Raw genomic sequence first — 23,508 nt, 5'->3', positions numbered from 1 at the left:
TTACTGATAAAATTGATTTGTTCCATAAATATAACTTTCCAGTCTTGAACACTGTTTAGAGACAACACTTTACATATTAGTAATTGAAGATCCAACTTGTAATTTACAATAATATGCACCTCATAAATAATATTATATACAGTGAGCAAATAAACAGTCGTGGTTGTTATATATCTACCTGAGAAAATAAAGAAATGTGAGATTTTATTTCCACCAAATGTATTTACACAACATATCACTGGTGTTTTTCACAGTAAAACCACATGGTTACTGATGGAAAAGAAGGCATGATCATTATCTGCCTTTAAGTACCTGATTATAATAGGTAGGTTACTAATATATTTATTCCATCCATGCAACTTAATACTCAATGCATGTTTATCTTTTTCAATTGTAATGCCCATAGAAAAGCAACTGCTAGGATACAAACACATAAATTCTATCTTATTTTTTATTAATGTGTATTTTTTTAATTAAGAAAGTACACACATAAAGTCTTGCCTGCTTTACTGATCATGTCTGAATTTTACATAGTAAAAATTGTTGGCTTTTTCACAAAAAATATTAGACCAAAAATTGATTGCAAGTTACTGTGGAATCATTTATTTTCGTGGGTAGCAATTTTCATGGATTAAGAAAAACTTCATATTCGTGGATATTTAATTACGTGGTTTTGCTGAAGTCTGCATACAAACCTATAGAAAAATTGTCATTCGTTGAATATTTAATTTCGTGGTTTGACTGTGCCCATGAAATCCACGAAAATTGGTATCTAACGAATAATAATGAATCCACAGTATACTGAAATGGTCAGATTTTTTGAGAAATTAATCCTTTGGTTTTACTTCGGTACCACAGAAACTTAACATTTATCATCTACAGAGAAAAAGTCCAGATCAGCTAAACACAGCCAAATACAGTTGACCTTTGCTTATAGTTTGAGAAAAAGATGCTACATGTTTAAAAATGATTATCTTACAATTAATCTACAAATGCTGAATTATATATGGTTATTCACACAAATTATAGCACCAAGTCATGAAGCTCTAAGGTGAGAGTTTATATATAAGCACTTTATATGATATTGCTGGAGACCCATATCAATTTAATATATGTTATTAAAAAGAAAACATAACATCATAGAAAAGGCTTGGAATAACATATACAAAGAAGCTAAATTAATTGTTATAACGAGAAATGTGTGAATGTCTTCACATAAAACCAAATGCAAGTACCTGCTCTGTGATTTTTGGTTCTCAAAACATTCTAATATATTATGTCTGAACTTCCAGTTATTATCTAATAAATAAAATGTGTAAAACCCTTCAAACTTCACTTTGTTTTCACATTTCATATTTACAAAAGGTTCAAAGAAAGAAATTTTGGAAAACATAAAATTGTTCTACCTACAAACTGATATTTCAAGTTGGTGAAAGGAAAAACAATATATTTATTTTTGGCCATCGAAATAATGCATTTTCAATTTCATTCTGTCTTAGTGATACTAGTCTTGTTGAATAAGTACTAACCAATATAAAGTTACTGTTATCAAATAATTCAAAACAACTTTTCTTTCATCAATCTGTTCTTTCCATTTTCATAAAAAAAAAGGAGAATGATATGAAAATGAACATATTAACTATTTTAAGTGATTTTTCTTATACTAAATAAATTACAAAAATCAATATTTACAATTTAAATACACAAAAGTCTGTATTTCAAGGAAACAAAATGACAATGAATAGTAGATTTACAAAAATAAAATTTGAATTAAATCACATATTACAACCCTATAAATAGGCTGTGTTAAACATATATAACAAATAATTAAGCTAGGTGAGGTTATTAAGAAAAAAAAAAGAAGCGTCAGAATGCTTTTAAAATTCAACCCATAATATATACATGTTATATCTTTTTTGTTCTTTAAGGTAGCACAATACAAAGATTTTATAACTCCAACTCCCAAGTTTTAAAATGCTGTAACTTTCTTAATAATGCTTGAAAATTTATAAAAGTGGTAGTTTTGGATAGCTAACAGATTACTCTTTCAAATTAATGCAATGTTAGTATTATGCAACAATTATGTAACCAATTATAATGTTAACTGTGTCTAAAATATTTTTCACCAAATTTCCACTTTCAAATGAAATTAGCTTCTGCATAGGTATCCCTAGAGGGTTGATTTTATTATATGTTGTTACTATGGTCATTATCTACAAAAGGGTGTCTCAGATTTTCGATAGAATGTATAGAACAAATTTTACACCTAATTAAACATAATCTTCTTTTATGTGGTTAGGATGTTTACACTAACTAGAGATTTATGAGCGAATGAAATACCATAGAGACAATCTGAGACACCCTTTTGAAGCCCATGATGTGTTGATTAAGATTTCGTTGAAATTTTCTGTACAGTTAAAGAGATGACAGAGCTAAATTCATTCAAGTGAACTTAGCCAGATTTTGCAACTAATTATATAATAATTGATTACATAATGATTGCATAATAAAAAGATTGCATTAATTTAAAAGATTAATCTTTTATCTATATATATATTCCTCTTTTATTATTTTCTATGCATTCATAAGAAAGTTACAGCATTTCAAAGGTTAGTGATTGGAAGTTAAAAAAATCTTTGTATTGTGCTACCTTAAGCAATCCCAATAACTTTTAATTAAAAAGTTCTAAATTAATTTCCTTAAGTTTAGTTTTTATTTGAAAAACAACTTTCAAAACTAGAAAATATCCTCACAAATAGACAAAACTTATCATTCAACATTTCAAAAGATTCCACCATCATATACAAATTCTGATAATGGTAGCTGAATTGAATGATACTTTGTGAAAATATCTCTGAATCAAACTGATAAAATTATACACCTGAGAGTATTCTGACTAACTTAGTACTATTAATTTAATCAACTGGTATCGTTATAAAACCATTCACCATCTATTACATCTGTATAAAGTATTGTATAAAACAAGTCTATAAAAAATTTCAGTCACTTTTAGGTCTTGAATTCTGTCGTACTGCTTGTTTCGCTGTCTGTTTAACACCATGCTGTACTGCTTGTGTATAAATTTGCATTAACGCCTGAAATGAAAAAAAAATATGAGATCATTCATATGTATTTTCAACTGTATTAAGATTTTTTTCACAATCATTTCAGTCATAGCATAAAATATGCTTTATGTTGTGATGTTACACAATTGTTTTAGGTAAGGATGAAGGTTAGTACATAATAAACATTTAAACCCCCTGAATTTGTTTGCACCTGTCCTAAGTCAGGAATCTGATGTTCAGTAGTTAACGTTTGTATATGTGGTTCATAAGTGTTTCTCGTTCTTCATTTTTTAGAATCGATTAAACTGTTGTTTTTCCTGTTTGAATGATTTTACAATTGTCATTTTTTGGGCCCTATATAGCTTGTTATTGGTGCGAGTCAAGGCTCAGTGTTTTGAAGACTGTACTTTGACCTATAATGGTTTACTTTTACAAATTATGACTTGGATTGAGAATTGTCTCTTTGGCACTTTTACCATATCTTATATCTATTTCATCGAAATGAGGTTAATGCATGATTGATTTACATTACACAAAACAGTTCTATCTCATGGAGTAGAATAATGCAACACCAATTCTAATAGTCTAATAAGAATGTTTATTTAGTTTTTTTTTAAAGAAAACTTAACAGCTATACAATTTAAAAATTTAAGTCAGTAAAGCATACACAGAGCCTCATACTCATTCTCTCATAGCTAAAATGCAAGGGTACTTGTGCAACAGCATATCAAATATCAATGGTGTCGTTATGAACCTGATAAGTTGTTTATTGTAAATAGGGTCATAAATGACATAAAGAAGTCTTTTAGAAACATAAAGAAAGAAATTCAATATCTTCAAACTCACTAGTTAATAATATATATTCTAATTTGATAAGATTTTAAACATTTTTTGGTCTCAAATTCAAGGTGACAGTTCTTTGGCCTAAGTTATCAACCTTAGTGTTATGTTACATGTTTAAAGAATTTTACAACAAAAATGTACAGTAGTAACAAAACAATCTACCTTGTCCCAAATAACATTGGCAACTTGGTCAATATGTTGTCCTATTGATGCATGATCTCCGCTGTATCTACAATATATCCATGTTATCAACAGAATCAAGAAAATTCCAAGGGCCCAGTTCATCAGGCTGGCAAATGATTCCATTCCTATAATTCCAAAAAATCCTGACAGAAAATATGCAATTGCCATCACAGAGAACAACACAGCTGGTGTCCGTGCAGAACTGAAAATATTTTTTCCTTCATTATGACTTTTAAAACTATCATTGGCCTCTTCAATGTCTTTCTGTAATTGTTCTTTATATATTGAACTGAATTCCTGCCCACCCATTTTCTTGGTGGCGTCAAACAAATCCATGGCAATTGTAAGGCATCTAATATGTTCACGTTCTAGCTGCTCTGCATGTAAGTAAGGTTTATCACCACCACATATCTGAAACAATGTAGGCCATAATCAGAAAAAATTACATTTTACAGAAATTAATGAGTTGCATTATCTGGACAGTGCAAACAATAAAACATGTATGTCTAAATCTTAAGCTGGTTAAATCAGTTATAGGAATAAGATTTTAAAATATACCTTCATTAAGTTTATGTAATTGTTTTGTACAGAAAACTTTTTTCATGTAAAATATGAATGAAAATATAGAAATGACCAAAAATGTCTGATAAATTCTAATCTTTATAAAAAATCCAACTCAACCTAAGCACACTGATACAACATACAGGAAATGATTTCCTGGCAGATCTCAAAATCTTTTCCACCAGTACAACTCAATATTGTTGAAGTTCAAAGCAAAATATCAAATTGATCCTTACACAGATGCTGAGGAAAACATAACAAAAGACAGGCAGTCAAGATCATTGTAGTGTACCACCCACTCTGTGATTGGGTATATATACATTTCTACATTTTATCATTTGTTCTACTAAACTGTAATTCATTAAAAGAAATAAGTGCTGATAAAATCCAAACAATTGTAATTGCATATGCGTAGTTTAGAAGGCAGTTTGGTGTTTGTTGGCAATCCCAGGTAAGATAGAATACACCTGACTTGAGTACACTATAAGTTTTTATTTTTTATTTGTAAATCTGATTTTCACTAAAATTCTTTTTTGATAGTAGCAATTTTGTTTTCATTGGAGTTGAATCATTATTCTTCCTACCTTTTCCATTTCTTTGGTATACCGACTCTTTGAACTTGAAACAGCTGCTAGATTATTGGCCTCTGCTGTTGCCTAAGAAAGAAATAGTACATATGAAAATAGTTTTAAATATTTGGAAGATATATAAATGTTATTTTTAACATCCAGCAAGCAATCAACAACAATCAGGACATGTTATGTGATATGAACACAGGTGTATAAGACCAACAATCTGTTCCAGAATTTTAGTTTTCTAGTCCATACCATTACATTCAAGGAGAAAACAATCAGAAAATTTTATTCTGAAATCGAGCGGACAGTGTTTTTGTCATACTAAATGTTGGCCAGATAAATTGTAAATGATATATGATTTTTGATTGGTTGGTTGTTGTTTAACCCACTTTCAGCACTTTTGTGTTATTTCATGGTGCCAGGAGGTTAGTTTGTATTAATAGAGAAGGCCCAAGTGCCTTGAGAGAAGCATCAATCTTCTATAGGAACAGCACCTGACACAAGCAGAATTTAAACTCATAACCTCAAGTGTTGACAGTCTAGTGACACAGTAGTTCCAATCGCTTTTAAGACTACTTTGCAATTCTCAGAATAAAATGTTTGGTATATGTAGACAATAACCCATTCTGTGTTTTAGTGTTTAAATTTTTTCCATATTCCCACATGCTGTATTAATCATTTACTTTGTAAAGCTTTCCCAAAAAGGACATGAATCCACGACTTTACATAACCATAGTGTATACTTACCAGCAACATAGATTTGGGCTCAGGTAATTCTTCTCCTTGATAAATTTTGATATAAGCCTGAAAAGAAATTAAGAGAATAAAATAAGTGGCCACTGTCCGAGATAAAAACCAGCTTATGCCCCTATTCCTTTAACGTTCACAATTTTACATTCATATTTGTACTTTTTCTATACTTAAAAGACTTTAGACCAACTACAACTAATAATTGACCATTCAGAATCAATGATTGATTGAGTGTTGTTGTTTAATGCCACTTTTAGCAATATTGGCTACATCATGACAGCCACTTGTACTGGTGGAGGAAGCTTGAAAGCCTGGAGAAAACCACCAACCTTCAGCAGAAAAACTGACAATTTTCAACAACAAAGTGGAACACACCCGCTGCATGCAGAGTTTGAACTCATAACCTCAGTGGTGACAGACTTGTGATTGCTATAGATAAACTGTTTAAACCATTTAACCATTGAGGTCCTCAAGAATTAATTTGATTGATTGATTTTAGGTGTTTTGTCACCACTTTTAAGCACCACATTTGGGCTATTTCATGGCGGCAAGTATTTATTGGTGAAGGAATCCGGAGTGCCTGGAGAAAACCACTGACCTTAGTCCTAGTCAATTAAGATTGGAGTCGAATGCACCCACATGAGCCGGGTTCAAACCCACAACCTCAGCATTGACTGGCATAGTGATTACTATAGTAACTACTAAGACCACTAGGCCATCGAGTCCCCATCTAGAATTGAAGATTACCTTGAAATATTCTACAAGTTCTCTACAGGTAATCTTTTGTCCATTCATTTCTTTTATTTTCAAGTTATCTTCATCCAACAGCAATGGCACTAATATCTGAAGTTTGTCTTTAAAATCAGGTTCAATATCTATAATGAAAGAGAAATTAAGAAAACTATGTTCAATTAAACAGAATGCTCAACTTATATAAATATGTATAAACATAAATCAATGAAAACAGTTTTATGCTTTCTAATAATCTGTGTGATTTCAAAGCAAAGATTTTCTTTGCATTTCTTGTAAAAATACTTATTTTTTTTCATTTTAAATAGTTTTGGACCAATAAATATTGAGCACATGCAAGTACCAACTTGACCATAACACAGCCTCAAATCATAAGCAACATTTATTTATGGATTAATTTGAAAAGTTTCATAAAAAACCTCATTTAATCAATTTATGAATAATAACATCAACAACATAATCTCTAATAAAAAAAGAAAAGTAAAGAAATAGTTTTTTTTTCATTTTCCCCATTAATCTGTTCTATTGTCTTACCTTTCAGCCTTCCATCAAATTTAGGATTTGTGGCAACTTTAAGACCAGGATGTGGCATTAAGAAACAACCAATATTTTCAAAACAAGATTTGATGTGTGATCTCAATTGTTGTAACTCGTTATGTTGCTTATCTGAAATCTAAAAAAAAAAGATATCTGAATTGTCAAGAAGTTTTAGGCTATTAAATGATGTAAGTTATCAAATAATTTACAGTGTTAGCTTATCATAGTTTAATCAAATTCTAAATCTCTGTATATACAAATTAAAGTTTCCATGAGACTTTCCCTGCTTGTAAATAATATACAGTTAGTTCAGCAATTTTTCTATTTATACAGGGATATACAGCATAGTGCCATAAATAAGCAGGGTTCTCACTAAGGCAAGTCCATGAGTCCTGGACTCATCAAAATCTGTCTGGACTCACCATTTTCAAAACTGGTGAGTCCACAGATGCATCAAAATTGAAATATTTTGTATAAACTGAACACAGTTAAACACAAATATCATCATTTTATAGCATAAGTTTAAAAGTGATCTGAATTTAATGTCATTTCATTGCTCTGTTAGGCCATGGAGACTAAAATATTACATTATAATGCAATAAAATATTTTCTTCTTGCTGCTGGACTCATCATGGCCAAAAATGACGAGTCCCTGGACTCGTCTTCAAAAATCCTTAGCGAGAACCCTGAATAAGTCAACTTTTTTAATGGTGGTTGGTGATGATTTTCGTTGTCCGACTTTTAAGAACGTCATTATCGATGTTGTGTAACGTAAAATCAATAACATGTGTTCAAAGGGGAATTACTCGAACTAAACTTTTTAAATACGGATTTTTAAACCGGAATCGTAGCGAAGTTTAGCCATTGTTGATATCAACAAAAATGGCGAAGCACAGGAAAGAATTGTCAGAAGACATCAAAAAGGCTATCATAAGTTTAATTGAAAGTGGTCATCGAGCAAGCAGTGTTGCGAAAAGCTTAGGAAAAGCTTAATCCACAATTTCCAGGCTTTTGAAGCGTTGGCGGGTGCGTGGTAATACCGAAAATGTTCCTTGAAGCGGAAGGAGAAAAACTGTCACCAAACGGGCAGAAAACACTCTGTCACGGATTGTGAAAACGTCTCGCCGTTCAACCCTTAAGGATATCACCCAGGAATTTAACACTCGCACACCTGCTAAAGTGTCTAGACGAACTGTTCAACGAAAATTGCATGAACTAGGGTACACCAGACGATCTGTTCGGAAGAAAATTGGCATCAGGGTTGTTAATCAAAAGAAAAGAGTGGTTTATTGCAGGAGTAAACTCCATTGGACTGTGCACAATCAGTGGAAAAAAGTTATATTTACAGATGAGATGATGATGGTGATCAAACCTGACGAAACACTTAAAGTTTGGAGGAAGTCAAATGAAATTTGGATGCCTGAATGTCTGGGATATGTTGCACAGGGGCCGTCCACCAATCTTAAAATTATGGTCTGGGGATGTATAACATACAGTGCTCTAGCTAGAAAACAAAAGGGGCAGGGTGCCAGTGGAGGGCAGGGCACTTTTTGTGATAAGAAAAGGCACTGCTAATTTTTTTGTCTTCGTTTCTGTGTGTATCATGAGTTAACGATTTTTTTTTTTTTTTACTGTACCCAAGCTAAACACACTCGACCCAAGCTAAACACACTGGCAGGCACCTTCATCAAAAGTATGACAAAAAGATACATTGTCCTAATTAAATTACATAGTTATTAACACCTTTGAAGTCTTTATCATTGTAATTGATTGTAATGACATGATTAACCTGGGGGCAATCACACAGGTGTCATATATGTAATTAACTTTGAGAACAGAAATCGATAGAACACAATTTTACCTAAACGGCACAAGAGAATTTTGGAAAAAGACGTCAGGGCAGACGGGCGCGGCGCCCTTCTATTTTGGGCTAGCGAGACCACTGACATATTATGGAGTTGGTACTTTAGCTATGATAAATGGTAATATGAACTCTGTCAAGTATATAGAAACACTGGACGATAATTTATGGCAAGTTGTAACCAAACATTTTGGCAATGAACCGTATCTTTTTAAGGATGATAATGCACCCTGTCATCGGTCAAGGGTTGTAGAAGAATGGAAAAGGCAAAACCAGATACCGCAACTAACCTGGCCTGCACAATCACCAGACTTGAGCCCAATCGAAAATGTATGGCTTCTGATGAAGAATAACATAAAAAATAGACTTTATCTGGTTCGTAACGTTGAAGACCTTAAGTCTGAATTACTGCGTGCCTGGTTAGAAGTGCCATTATTTTATATTCAGGGACTTTATTCAAGCCTACCACATCGTTGCAGACAAGTTCTTGTTCAGAAGGGTGGCATAACAAAATATTAAAAGTATAAAACTTGTTGCAGACAAGTTCTTGTTCAGAAGGGTGGCATAACAAAATATTAAAAGTATAAAACTTGTTTTGTGAGGTTAGTTTTTATTCAAAGTTCATTCAACATTTTTGTTATTTTTGGCATCCATTAAAAAAGTTGACTCATTTATGGCACTATGCTGTAACTCTAGAATGGTGAAAGTGACAGTCACACCACCCAAATTTGAGCATGATAGGTTCATAGTGGTATTGAGCATTATATATAATTTTTATAACATCTGGTTGAGGCAAACATGGCTAATAACTTATAAAAATTAAAATCTGTATTGGAAATTAGAAACTGTACCAATACTATATTAAATAAATGTATACAATAACATTAAACAAACTTCTTTTGCTTACATCTTTTTTCAACCTTTAGTTGAATTTGAACAAGAAACTGGGACTGTAAGCTTTGGAAAATGATAGAAGTTGCATTGAAAGACTTCTTGGACCTCATTGACAAGTACTTTGAAGTCTTTTATTGCTCATCATTTTAATCTGCCTAAAGAAGCTCTAAATCATGTAAAATTGGTTTTAGAATTAATTCCATTACTCACTTGCAATCTTCTTTCGAGTATTTTTCTTCCTCCAGCAGCCCCATAATCTGCTTCATAAGGAAAACTCCAGTCCCTCACCAAAAATTCTAAACACTGAAAATACAAAAAAAAATCAAAACATACAATAAACTATTTTGACATAAGCATTTAGCAAAGTATCTTTATATTAACTTTAAGAACAAGTGTATTTTGTTGCGGAAAAAGCATAGTTATTTAATTTCAATTCAATAATAAAAGTGAGTTTATTGTTATCATTTTAATAAAAAAAAACAAGAGTTTATATTAAGCGTTATAAAATTCTGGAGAGTAGTAAAACCTATTATTTAATATTGTCTGATCCATTTGTCATTTTGAACAAAAAATGTTTAACGGGTACACAAAAACCTATTTCTCTTCCAGTAAATTTTCTGGTTTAATCAATTTCAATTTTGAAATCTTCACTACAAATATATTGCTCGATTGATTGTTTGTCCAGTGGCAAATATTTCATGCATATTCAGGACGAGAACAAGTTCACATTAAATACAATAGGTAGGTTGATATAATAGAGGCCATCTGGGATGATAGTCGGGAAAATGTGGACTTCCACTGGAAAATGAGGCTATATTTGATAGGGACAGCAATTTTGCCTTGCAACAGGCGACCTACAGACCCCTCAAAGAGTTGTTGCAAGGGTTCTTAACGTGCAAAGAACATGGCACTCTCTTTACAGAAGGCCTCGGATTTGACGTCCCCTTCTGACTGGACATGACTGCGAACTTAATACATCCCACACAGCCAAACAGAGGCCCCACTTTGGCAAGCATTTTACTGCCAGTCGGGAGAAGACCAAGTGACCATATTTCTATTCCCCAGTCACCCTTGTGGTCACTACAAATATAAGTACATCTTAGCATTACAGTTTTGAAAATATGTGTCAGGACAGTAGACTGCCAGTTACATCAGACATATTCAACCAACTTTGCAACATATTGTAAAATATGCAATCAAAAGTGATGCTTTGTAGGTATCCCTTACTGATATCACTCTCCTTTCAGTAAAACAAGAGATTATATCTATATGTGGGATAAGAAATACAAACCACCGTCATTAGAGAATTATAGATTATAGATTGTTTTTCAAATAAGGAGGAGTTTATCTGCTACAATCTCACCGACATAAGATGTTGACGAGGAACATCTTAAAGCTTAGATATTTCTTAAAGAGGGATTATTATGTAAAATATTTAGAACATACCTGAAATGGTTTTGATATATTGTCGTTTGCTTCTAGAGCAAGTCTTCCATACTCTGTAAACAGCTGTCAATACAAATAAGATTGATATATTTTAAAATAATGTTTCTAAGAAAATGTAGCAACAATTCAAAAGAACCATATTAAAAGCTAAAACCTCTGCCTCAATGTTTGACTGAAAATGACAAAGCCAAGCATAAATGTTAGAGATGATGATTAAATTTTTCAAGAACAGCAAATAGTTAATATTAGTCAAACACCTTAAGAATAAATGTGTTGTAGTGCTTACTTTAGCCCCACTCTTGTTTTGAGGTATCAAAAACAGAAAGTAGTTACCTGACAGATTGGAAAAGCACACTCATAATACACATGTTACAACACATCAATGTTAAGCTGCTGATCAAATATGAAGCCATTCAGTCAAGTTAAAGGAATGATGGTTAAATATTTGATCCAAATTTTAAAAGTTCATTAGACATTGTTAGACATATTAAAAGTTTTTAAAGTATCTAAAAAATACTGACACATTACAACTCGTCATTATCAAGATTCTGATAAACAGTGTGTCAGAAAAAAAAGATCATACATTTACTTACTGAAAAACAAGCATTTTGAAGGTATTGCATTGCAATACATATAGTCCCCTCTCAGCTACAAATGAATTGCACTGGAACAAAATGCTAACTTAATCTAAAACTTGTCATGCTCAATATCTTCAAGCATGAAGAAAAGGGTGTGGAAACTGATGATCTAAGTCCAAGGACCATAACTCTGCATCAAATCATCAGACCGAAACAAAATTTTAAATTGATCTGTTACTGATCATGATAAAACTATATACTGATTATCAAATCAATACCTTCAAGCATAAAGAAAAAAGGTCCATCAATCTGAATTGCCAGACTGACGAATGGAGACAGAGTGCAAACCTAAAGTCCCCTACAACTCCATCTATAGAGGACTAATGAGGAAATGGGGTATGGTTTTCAAATAGACAATTATCCACTATAAAAATAGAAGAGAACATCTAGAGGTCGCCTGAAATTTAACTTCCTTAGTCTGATGAATGATATTTGACCTAAATTTTAACACTGAATCAATAATCGTGAAGAAGATTTAAGAGGTTGACAACAGTTCAAGTGCAAGAAGTATTCATAGCTACATCTGCATTGTGTTATGTTTTAAAGCAGGAAACCACTAAACAAATTAGTTTGCCTTACCTTATAAATGATGGATAACAAACCTTAAAATGTATCACTATTATCATGATTTTCAAAAAGGATTATTCACTTAATGATTATTTTTTACTTTTATATCTCCACCAATAAGATTAAACTCCTTGCCAAATACTTCATTCAATAAACAAAATATATTTGAAGGATCCTACAAATTTTCAGTGTCTGTGACTGATATTTATGAAACATTCAATGGATCTAGACAAATTCTTACAGCTTCAAAGTTTAGATATATATGTAAAATTGCAAAGGTCCTTTAATCTAATAAAACAACAAAAACGCATAAAATTATAATTTTTATAACCAATAAATAATTTTTACAAGACTTTTGAATAAATAGAACATAAATAAAATACCTTATTACCAGTATTCATCATCACAGATAACCTTACACAGCCTATGAGGTCTCATGCTTCATAGTTCTATTAGAAATAGATTGTTTTTTCTCGTTTCATATACAGCTCATATAAATATTTTTTTAAGTTTCATCAAAAATCATCAAAAGACAATCTTTATCAGTCTCCATACCTTGAATATCTGAAGAATTAAGTGTCACTATTGCAGATTTTATTCTCAGTTTAATGATTCATAACTTGTCCAAAACTGCATATTGTGACATGTGGTATAAGCTATTGCCTATTCCTGAAAACTCTATTAAAGTTCACCTATGGATGTCTCTTTGAGTCTAATTGTCTTGTGTGGTTACTGTCTCATTGGCATATACTTCACATTTCATTTTATCATGAAAGAAATTGATTTTATAATCTTACCTGTAAATGTTGCAAATCATCTTCCTGTATATTCTGTGTTATATTGTAAACCTAAAATAATTGAAATAAAACATTACATTATTGAAGGTCACTAAGAAACTAAGATATACACTCAGATTTAAACTGATACAGTCAATGAAGGATAAAATGTAGGTCACAGTGCCATAACTATTGAAAGGAATCCACAAGATACATCAATATACCAAGTTCATTTCTATAAAAGATCTGAACTTAACAATAAGGCTTAATATAAGTAATGATATTAAAAAAACTGTCTGTATACTGTGTATGTAAATAAATGGACCTCATTTTTACAGTAGTTTATCTCAAGTTAACCAAAAATGTAGATCACTTTGTGTACAAATAAACTGAACACATATATTGTGTGAAAATAATCCATTTTTAAAGGGAAACAAATTAACTGAACAGATAAGTGATTAAATGTAGTATAAACCTTGAAAAGTTCGAAAACAAACCTGTACAGAACTAATCATGGTACTAAGGGCAAACACGGTGGCACAATCTCTAACTGTAGACTCACTGTCAAACGCTCCTTGGGTGTCCATGAGTAATACAACAATCTAAATAAAAATGCATGATGGTTAGTTAAGGGGTTTGAATCACAGTTTGGTGATTTGTTTAACTATAAAATGTTTAGATAAGTAATTTTTGTAATTATATCTTTAATATATACAATTTTCTTAACAACACACTTTTATAACTAACTTTTCAAATTTTCAAAAAATCCATGAATAAAGGGTTTATATACTGATATATAACAAATTTATTAGTTTGTTTTCATCATTTTCCTTTTATTTTTCCATTTTTTTTGGTTTGTGGAAATATTCTATTTAGGTAAATTTATGTGGATAATTGTGGTTTACCCAAGCCTGCATACAAGCCTTTATCAAATGTGTACTACTTTTTTACTGTCTCATTGTTAAAATATACCCATGAAATCACAGAAATTGGTTTCCCACAAATAGAAATGAATCCCCAGTATGATATGTGCAATACTAGCTCAAAATTTCCTATACAACCTTAAACATTCATCCTGGTTGTGGTGGCAATGAAAAGTTTTGGATCAGTTGGGGGAATGATAATTATTTATTTGTAAAAGGATAAAAACGAAGTCAGCGCTGAAAAAATCAACTACTATAAATAACCTGCAGTTATTGCTGTAGACTATAATGTATACATTGAAGACCTGTTGGTGACCTTCTGCTGTTGTTTTTTTCTATGGTCAGGTTGTTGTCTCTTTGACACATTCCCTATTTCCATTCTCAATTTTATGTCTGCATTAAAATAATTTTGAAAACATTGTTATTGAAAATAATAAAGTTTAACATCCCATCTGTATGAGCTTGTCACATTTAAAGTGTTAGACATCATACAATCCATCAAACTAAATTTTTACCTCTTCTCCAGAAGATGTTTTACATACAAAGGGTTCACTCCATAATAATATTCCTGTTGTTTCTCTCTCTGAGCCTCCTCTCCAAGAAAATCCCTCTAAAGGTGATTCATCATCTCCAAGCCAATCAGGATCACCCTGAAATTATTTAATATGATATATAGTAATATATAGAGACAAGGTCCAGTCTATAGATTTTTGTAGATGAATTCAGAGATAAATAATTTAAAAAACTGTGTCCAACATCTTGAAGAAAAACAATATCAATGCCATAATTTCTTAAATGTAGTCTTCATGACAAAAAAGATAAAGGAAATAATTTGTATTCAGATTAACTTTTATATTTTGCAATGAAAATGATAACTTAAGCCAATTGATACAATTTTGCTTGATCTTTGGGCTTTGATTCATAGAAACTCTGTTTCATAAAAACTAAAATTTTGATATACAGTGTTGAAAATGTACTATAAAGGGGACTTTAATGTGCACATATCATTTGTATATAATCATAGAGGGCCTCAGAGAAGATAAGTGTTGTAGCTAACTGTTAAAGTCAGTTAAATCCTATTTGATTAAGAACTATTATTATTATTATTATAGATTTCTAAAAAAATTACAGAAATTGCAAAAGTTAACGGAAACAGAAGAAAGGAGCATGGATGGACACGATTTCATCAGTTTGTTCCACCACATGGGTGTCTGATAGTTCAAAGCAGGAGAAGGCTGACTAATAAAATTCCTTCACCAGTTGTTTTAATAATAACTTATAAATGCAGACCTTACACTTTAATTGTAAGCCTTCAGCCTTTTAATCTATAAAAATATAATAGAAGTCCAGATACCACTAGAAATATAACACAAAAGGATATTTTCATGACTGAGGTTTTAAATTTCTTGGAATCTTACCACTTTCACTGTTCCCATTTGCTTGTTAAAGGAAGTAATGCTATTCAAATTGCAAACACAGTAATTTTTACGTTTAAATTATCAAACAATATATATATAGACAGCCATTGTCAGAAATCCTTCTTTTATATAATATAAAATAAGGATTTCTGACAAGACAATGGCCATCTATTCAATCTATCTATCAAGCGTACAATGAATCGGCTATCCTTCCCTTATAGCAGTCTCACTACTGGTAAGTGCACTTCTTTTTTCATTGTTATTGGTCCTTCATGACAAATATTTGTGTTACAATATTTTCAAAGCTTTAAATATTTTTGTGCTTTTTTTTTTACTTTTCCACTTCCCATGTTTTGTAGGTTGGATTGTTGTTGTTGTTGTTGGTCTTTTGTATGATTAATATCTCTCAGGATATGAAATTATCATTGTCAATTGATAAAAGCCTTATTTCTCTCAGTTGAGGAATTATAAAATTCAGTACATGTCTCAAAATTACCAAAAAATAATTCCAGCTGAAACAATATTTAATAAAGGGCTGCGCTTTAGTGCATGATAAGCCCGTTGCTCTTGTAACTTGTCTTTTATGCTTTAAGGTGGTACCCAACACTTCAACTAAAATTAATTTGGCTTGTTTAATTTTTTTTAAATTTTGACAAAGTATTTACTTTGACCCTTTGACAAAAATATAAAATTTTTAGAAAATTTGAACAAACCATTTTATCAGAAAAATTACACTGGTTATATAGCAGTTTGACAAACACTTATTTTGATCATTGAGAAGCTTAACATTGCCTTAACAACACAAGGTAATTAAAACGTTTAGCTGATTTTACAGAGTTATCTCCCTGTTGTGTTAGGTACCACCTTAAATGAATTTATATGATCAACTAGAAATAGTTTGAGCCCTGTCAAATACATCCCCCCAATAATAAATAAAAATGCACAAAAAAATGGCACTATTAAGGTCAATAGATATAAACAATTTATCAAAGTTGCATAAAATTTTGTGAAAGTGTTAGTTATTGTCCCAAAATTGGAAAATCCCCCCTTTTTTAAGCATAAAAATTCATAACACGGAAATGTAAAATCTGAAATTTATAAAAATTAAAAGGGAGCTTACATCAATAGATATAAACAATTCACCAAAGTTTCATGGACATTGGTGAAAGCCTTTTTGAGTTATTGTCCGAAGTGTTAAAAATCCCCCTTTTTTTATGAATAAAGCCCCATAAATCCAAAACTTAAAATCTGAAATTTATAAAAATTGAAAGGGAGCTTACATCAATATATATAAACAATTCACCAAAGTTTCATGGACATTGATGAAAGCCGTTTTGAGTTATTGTCCGAAGTGTTAAAAATCCCCCCTTTTTTATGAATAAAGCCCCATAAATCCAAAACTTAAAATCTGAAATTAAAAAAATACGAATCAATCAACTGCATGGTATGGGGCACTACCATAACATTAACATTTTACTTATCACTGTTCCAATTATGAACAGAACTTTGGGTACCAATTCTTACTTTTGCATTCAGGTATCTAAGAAAGAAGTCTAGGAGAAATGATTTTCCTTTTCTAAATGCCCCAGCCACAGAAACTACAGCAACTTTCTTGTCCTGTATCTCAGGATTTAACAATACTCTCTCTAAAGCTTCCTCATTTAGCTTAAAGGTGTGTTCTCCTGCTTCTACAATCTGTATAGGATAACCTTTTAAACGCTCACCTTGAGCAGACACTGGAAAGAAAAAAAAGAAATGTTAATATAAACGTGTTAAACAATTTTTAAAATATACATTTACATATGTAGCAATAGCTAAACTTCAGACTGAAAATAATTTACTTTTATCTATTTCAATAAAGTTTTTTAGATTATTGGCTTTATATTTCAGGTACAGGACCAATTACAAAAACTTTTACTTAAAATTAACTTTATGCACTGTACTGCACAGGCATTAAAGGAGTTTCACCAGTTTAATTTTTGTTTTTATATGTCTTCCACCAACAGTTGTGACTATCACAGGTTTTGACACTACGTGTACCTAAGCTTACATTCCTGTATTAGCAAGCACATTTTGACCCTCCTTTCAAAGGTATCTATTGTCATTTAATTCCTTGTTCCAGTTTAATGGTCATCCTGATTCTTTTATGATAGGGTATAATATAATAAAGTTTTTTTTTTTCACATCAAGTAATCTTTTTTAAGACTGAGTTACACTGGGTAACTCAAGGTAAACTGCAATTGGTTGTTATTGTAATATAATACAGGATTCGAAATAAGTGCTATCCCGCTTGCTCGAGGCAAGTAAAATCTGCAGCGGGCAAGTGAATCCCATCACAAAGTTGTCCGCCGGGCAAGTTGAAATTTTGTGTTTGTGTTTCATTCTATCATGTCAATTAATATAATAATATATGCAATAGGTCTTAACCATTTATTGTTAATGAATTTGTGCCAATAAAATATTTGTATAACTATGTCTGAAGTAATTTTCTACGATGTACAGTGTGTATTATTGTATTACTATTTTCGTCATTTTTATTTATTTCATATGCGCATGCCAGGAAAATCATAAACATCGTAGTTTATTCCGAATAATTCTATTGGTCAATTCCTAAGCGTAAGCCAATGCGCGCCGGCGTTTTAAAATGTTCAGTCGCACCTGCTCAGTGATTTCCGCTACTAATCGTGAAAGGAAGTCAATACAACGATCCAATCAGAACGCGTTTTGCAAACGACTTTTGAGTTGATTTTAAAAATGAAAGTAGAAAGAAAATGGAACATTTTTTAGTAAATTTTGTCCCCCCTTTAAAAAAACCTTAAAGAATCCAAAGTCAACAGGGTTGAGCAACAAAAAAAATATGAAGAGGGAAATAGAAAACGCAAATTTTTAACAAAATGGCTGGATGAATTTAAATGGCTGAAATTTTTTTGTCACTTTTTTTTGTAAAAGTAAAAGTTTTTGTTTAAAAAAGGGTGTATGGAAACTTGAAATCATCTGCCAGGAGAGGTCTAGAATGCAGGATTTGGCACCATTTACCCCAGAGCTTCTGGAGGCCTTAAGCAGATTTAAGTGATTTAGTATGACTTCAAAAGTTCAACTGGTACCGGTTCTGAGGTCAATCAGAACAGAAATCCAAACAACATTATGGTGTGTAGGAATCAAAACAAATTATTATATTGTTAATAATGACCACCAGGCACCACTCAGCACCAGGCAAATATGATCCTTGCCAGTAGGAGCAAATGGTCAAACATCAAAGTCTCCCACCAAAGGAATAGTGAACTGCAAAACTTCACACATAATTTCATAGGAACCTGGGACCAGTGGGGTGAGAAAGTAAACATCAACCAGTTGATGTCTGATTTTTTTTCTTCTGTATATAAAGAAGAAGAAGAAGGTTAAAGAGTTATCGAAACTGTAAATAATTATTCAATTATGAAAGTGAAGATTGAATTCAAGAACAAGAACGAACTGATTATTCATTCAAGAGTGATAAAAAACAACATTTCATTTACTAGAATGCGCAAAAAACTAGGTGAAAGTGGAAACAAATGATCTATAGTACAATAGATCTTTTACCTGGTGCCAAAATTTCATGATCCATCTGGCTACTTCTTCAGAAGTTTGTTGGCAGTTCAAAACCGTGAACTTCAAAGGTGAAAGTAGAGAATATTAGAAATTCGGAAGCTTCCGTTTGCTGTCTCAATGTACATCGAAGGTAAAACTCAGAGGTATTCCAAAAAGATTTCCGGCTATCTCGCGCACTTTCTGACGTCACGCACTATTTCTAACCCTTATTACCATCCGGCTAATTTAGAATATTCAAACGCGGCTTGATCCTTCTACGTTCGGTTAATGATATTTGAATTAAATTGAATTAACTGTTATAATTTAATCACTTGAAGCATATTTGTGACAATTCATCGTCATAAATGAAATAAAGTTTTGCTCTTTTTAGATAAAATAGTCCCCCTCCTTCCGCAAATAAATATATGCAATTAGGCACCGAGTAAATACGTACAGTTACTTGGAATACTGTGTGTAAAACAATTTTCAACAATGCCTTATTACATATCTGACAATTAAGATACCTAAAAGGTGAAGTATGTCAGAGCATGAATGTATTAACTTGAAGTTTGTTGCAATGTTAGCATAGATGCATTGGGTTTACACAAATAGATTTGATTAGAAACCAAGCAACACCATCAAAATGAAACCCACAACATGTGTCAGTTGAAATTATAAATACACAACTATTGGACACAAACGGTGTTATATACTTCAATTTCTGGTTAAGACAATCAACAGAGCATTGCATTACGTGCATGATACTACTGAAAGTAATGACACTTAACACATACATGATGTGATACATTGAAGTGTTTTCAGATTGAAAATGTTGAATAGGAATACACCTGTACATTTTTGTTTGCAGTTAAGCTACTTTTTAACATGATTGTCACACCTCTACAATTATTTTGAACCAACTGTATCAACTTATGTTAAAATGAACATACTGTCAATAGGAATGCTACTGTATGACAATATAAACTTAATCGGTGCTTGGTGGAATATATAGCAATTCTTTTATCTTAATTTAGATCTACACATTCATGTGTTTAGATTTAATTCCATATTTTTAGGCAACTCATTATTTGAGTCCAATAGATAGCGTATTAGCCTTAGATCAATGTAGATTTGTTATTGCATTTTAGCCCTAGATCAATGTAGATTTGTTATATAGGGTTGTTCCCTTAAATAGTAAATGCTTGGTCAGCCATAAGCAGCTTAGCTAAGAAAGTACATCTTAAGCTCAGTAGCTCAACGCTCTGCCTTGTAACAGAGAGATTCCAGCTCTGGGAATAAAACAATGATATTGTAATATGAATAATGCACTCCCATTACAGATATATGTTATGATGATTTCAACTGAAGTATGCTGTGACAATGCTGTTCCCTAGGTGTAATATTATGTTTTGTCATTTATAAATCTTATGTCTTTATGGTTTATCTCTAGCAAATTTGAAATCAAATTAAACATATTTAATTATAATATGTAGGAAGAAAAACACTGCACTATGGTGTAAAGAAAAGGATGAAACACAAGAATCCACCAATGAATTCACAAAAAAACAAAATAAAAATCATAAGATTGAGCATTGCTTACAAATTGCTTACTGATATCAAGTGGTAAACTTGGGTGCTACAGAATGTTAAGCATTTCCTGTTTCACAAGCCCTACCTGTGGTAAGAGTTGGCAAGACAAATAAGCAAGGGTTTGAGCTTTTTAATCAATCCTTTGATTTATTCAAAAAAAACTGTGAAAAAAACATGGTACATGTTTAAAAAAAACAACTAGCAATCTAGTTCGGCTTCTTCAGTCATGTCAGTGTTTTACATGTTTTAGGAAAATGTAAGATTTTTTTTGTATCTACAGTGATAAATGAAAATAACTTGAGGTTTAGATGTGTCTGTTTGAAAATGTATTCAAAGTATAATAGTGATAATACATGGACTAGAAAAAATATCATATTCTTCTGTTTAACTAATTTCTAGATCATTTGTATTGAATTATCCTGCGATTTTGTGCCAATGCAATACCTTGCCAACCCTGCTTGCAAGACCTCTTAAATTTTTTTTGTCAAATTACTTTTCTACTGGTCTGGGCCATGAGTCTTACATGTCTACTTGTGAAAACCGATGTCCTAATTCAATTAAAAGTTGTTGTTTATTGACGAAACAAGCAGGCTACAAATAGAAGAGAGGGAATCAAATGGTTTACAGGCGCGCCTGTCATGATGCAGTAATTATGTTTTTATCATTTCATATTTCTATCTTGAAAATAAACACATATTTTGTATTTGGCCATAAAAATATATAGATGTATGTCTGTTTATGGTTGCATAGTTTAAAAAAGGGTGGGTAGGTGGCTATTTCCATTTTAATTTTTGTGACATGATTTTGAGTTAAGTGGTCTATCTGAGTTAAGTGGTCTATCTTGGTATTGTCCATGGGCAAAGTTTATCCTTATTTGTTAAGATTGATTACTTTCCTTGTTTATTGGGCTCTTTGGGGGGGGGGGGGGGTTTAGTTTAGTTTAGTTTTTCACTTTACAACAGAAATAATACACCTAAGGGTCAGGGATTGAAGTAGGGTCTGTCAGGTAACTTAAAACAGACATATATACTTTTTTTTTATTAATACCAGAAGTCGTGTTCGTTCTGCGTTACTTACATTTGTACCAAAAATAGTCCTGGCACTATCAGGGCACAGTGTCACTAAGATATCCTTGCGAAATATGTGGAGGAGTAATACTAAGGCCAAAAAAAAATATGTCTGTTTACGGTTACCTGACCAACCCTATTTTGAGCATTGCAGTTGAGCCATTTTATTTCCATCATAAAGTGAAAAATAAACTGAACTCGTGTTAAAAGTGAAGATAGTGTTACCTTATTAATCCCAATGTTCATAATCATGAAAATGATAGCTGTCTTAAGGAAATTCGCGACTCATGTAATGAAATATTCTTTTTGTCACCATTTTTTTCCAACCAATAACAAAGGGAAATAATTCAATCATTAAAAATACGGGTAAACTCTGCCCATGGACAACTCCGTTCACAACATGATGGACTGCACAATTCAAAATCATGGCGCAACAAATAAAATGGAAATGCCTACCTACATACCCTGTTTATTTTGATGATGTAACCTTTAACAGACATATTTTTTTGGGGGCCTAAATCATGTGCTAAGTTTCAAAATAAGTTAGTGAAAGCATTTTTTTGGCAAATTTATAGTTTTGACTTCATCCATTCTGATGGTCGCATATACTGTTTTCTGTCTCTGCTTATGTGTCACTAGTAAACTTACTTTGCAACCATCAAATCACCTATGATGTTGTCTGAGCTTAAAGTTTAATACAGTTATCTCCTTAATGGGAAATGATTTCCTGGAAGCTTCACATTCATATTTTAATCTTTTGTAGGTCTGAACAATGTAGCTACAGGAATGTTAACAGATGGTAGAACATAGCAATGACAGATGAGAAGCAGTCCCCATACACCACATCCTCTGTCACTATGTCATCCAATTTTCTACAGACTTCTGGTGGCATGTCAGACCACAGAAACATATCATCACCAGTGTCAAATTCATATATGCCTGGCACAGGATACACTTTCGGTGACCTAGGAATTGGATCACATGGTTCTCCAAAATCAGGACATGAAGACATGGATGGCAAAGAAGATTCCAAATTGGACTTGTATCCTGATGTTAAAGGGTTAAATCTTGCAATCACCTTGCCATTTCAAGATTCAGACCACTCTTCTACAAATACACCGTCACAATTTTCACAAATTTTATCCTTCAGACAGTCAGTACCAACAGGTGATGCTATGTTAAGTGCCATAAACTCATATGAAAATGACATTTTACCAGAATCTTTAGATGTGAATCTGGCTGGACCATTACCACAACTTGATGATGGTATTCTGTCAAACATGGGTGCCCCTGGAGATTTGTTTGATGGTGAAGGTAATGTGAATGACCCATACTCTATGGATGATTATTCTCCACAGACGTCACATGACTTTGGTGGCTTCAGTAGTGATGGTTATGGTGGTATTGATTCTGATCATGGTCTTTCAAACCAAGCAGGTAAAGATAACATGTCACAAATTATTCAAAATTGCCAGCAACTACAAGTACTGTGGATTC

General features: G+C 32.0%; 2 protein-coding genes across 4 annotated transcripts in view; one reads left to right on the top strand and one right to left on the bottom strand.

Moving 5' to 3' along the window:
* Nucleotides 1-366: 366 nt before the first annotated feature.
* On the bottom strand, nucleotides 367-19,558 carry LOC134711727 (atlastin-2-like). The gene is made up of 13 exons (XM_063572558.1): nucleotides 19,367-19,558; nucleotides 17,312-17,523; nucleotides 14,885-15,019; nucleotides 13,944-14,048; nucleotides 13,468-13,518; nucleotides 11,466-11,528; nucleotides 10,230-10,322; nucleotides 7,262-7,400; nucleotides 6,725-6,852; nucleotides 5,975-6,031; nucleotides 5,237-5,308; nucleotides 4,071-4,502; nucleotides 367-3,095 (listed from the first exon to the last, which is right to left on the bottom strand). Exons 1-13 carry the CDS (start codon nucleotides 19,389-19,391, stop codon nucleotides 3,000-3,002), a joined length of 1,608 nt encoding a protein of 535 aa, XP_063428628.1. The 5' UTR covers nucleotides 19,392-19,558; the 3' UTR covers nucleotides 367-2,999.
* A 222-nt stretch (nucleotides 19,559-19,780) lies between these two features.
* The window catches only part of LOC134711726 (uncharacterized), a 28,977-nt gene continuing 25,249 nt past the window's right edge, over nucleotides 19,781-23,508 (top strand). For all 3 annotated transcript variants that reach the window (XM_063572557.1, XM_063572555.1, XM_063572554.1), the window contains exons 1-2: nucleotides 19,781-19,885; nucleotides 22,775-23,448. In XM_063572557.1, coding sequence (XP_063428627.1) covers nucleotides 22,824-23,448 — 625 coding nt within the window. In that variant the 5' untranslated portion in view covers nucleotides 19,781-19,885; nucleotides 22,775-22,823. The remainder of the gene's footprint in view (nucleotides 19,886-22,774; nucleotides 23,449-23,508) is intronic.

Source organism: Mytilus trossulus, chromosome 3, assembly GCF_036588685.1.
Source record: "Mytilus trossulus isolate FHL-02 chromosome 3, PNRI_Mtr1.1.1.hap1, whole genome shotgun sequence".
Lineage (NCBI taxonomy): Eukaryota > Metazoa > Mollusca > Bivalvia > Mytilida > Mytilidae > Mytilus > Mytilus trossulus.
The sequence above is the reverse complement of the archived record's forward strand: the minus strand, read 5'-3'. Positions and strand labels throughout refer to the sequence as shown.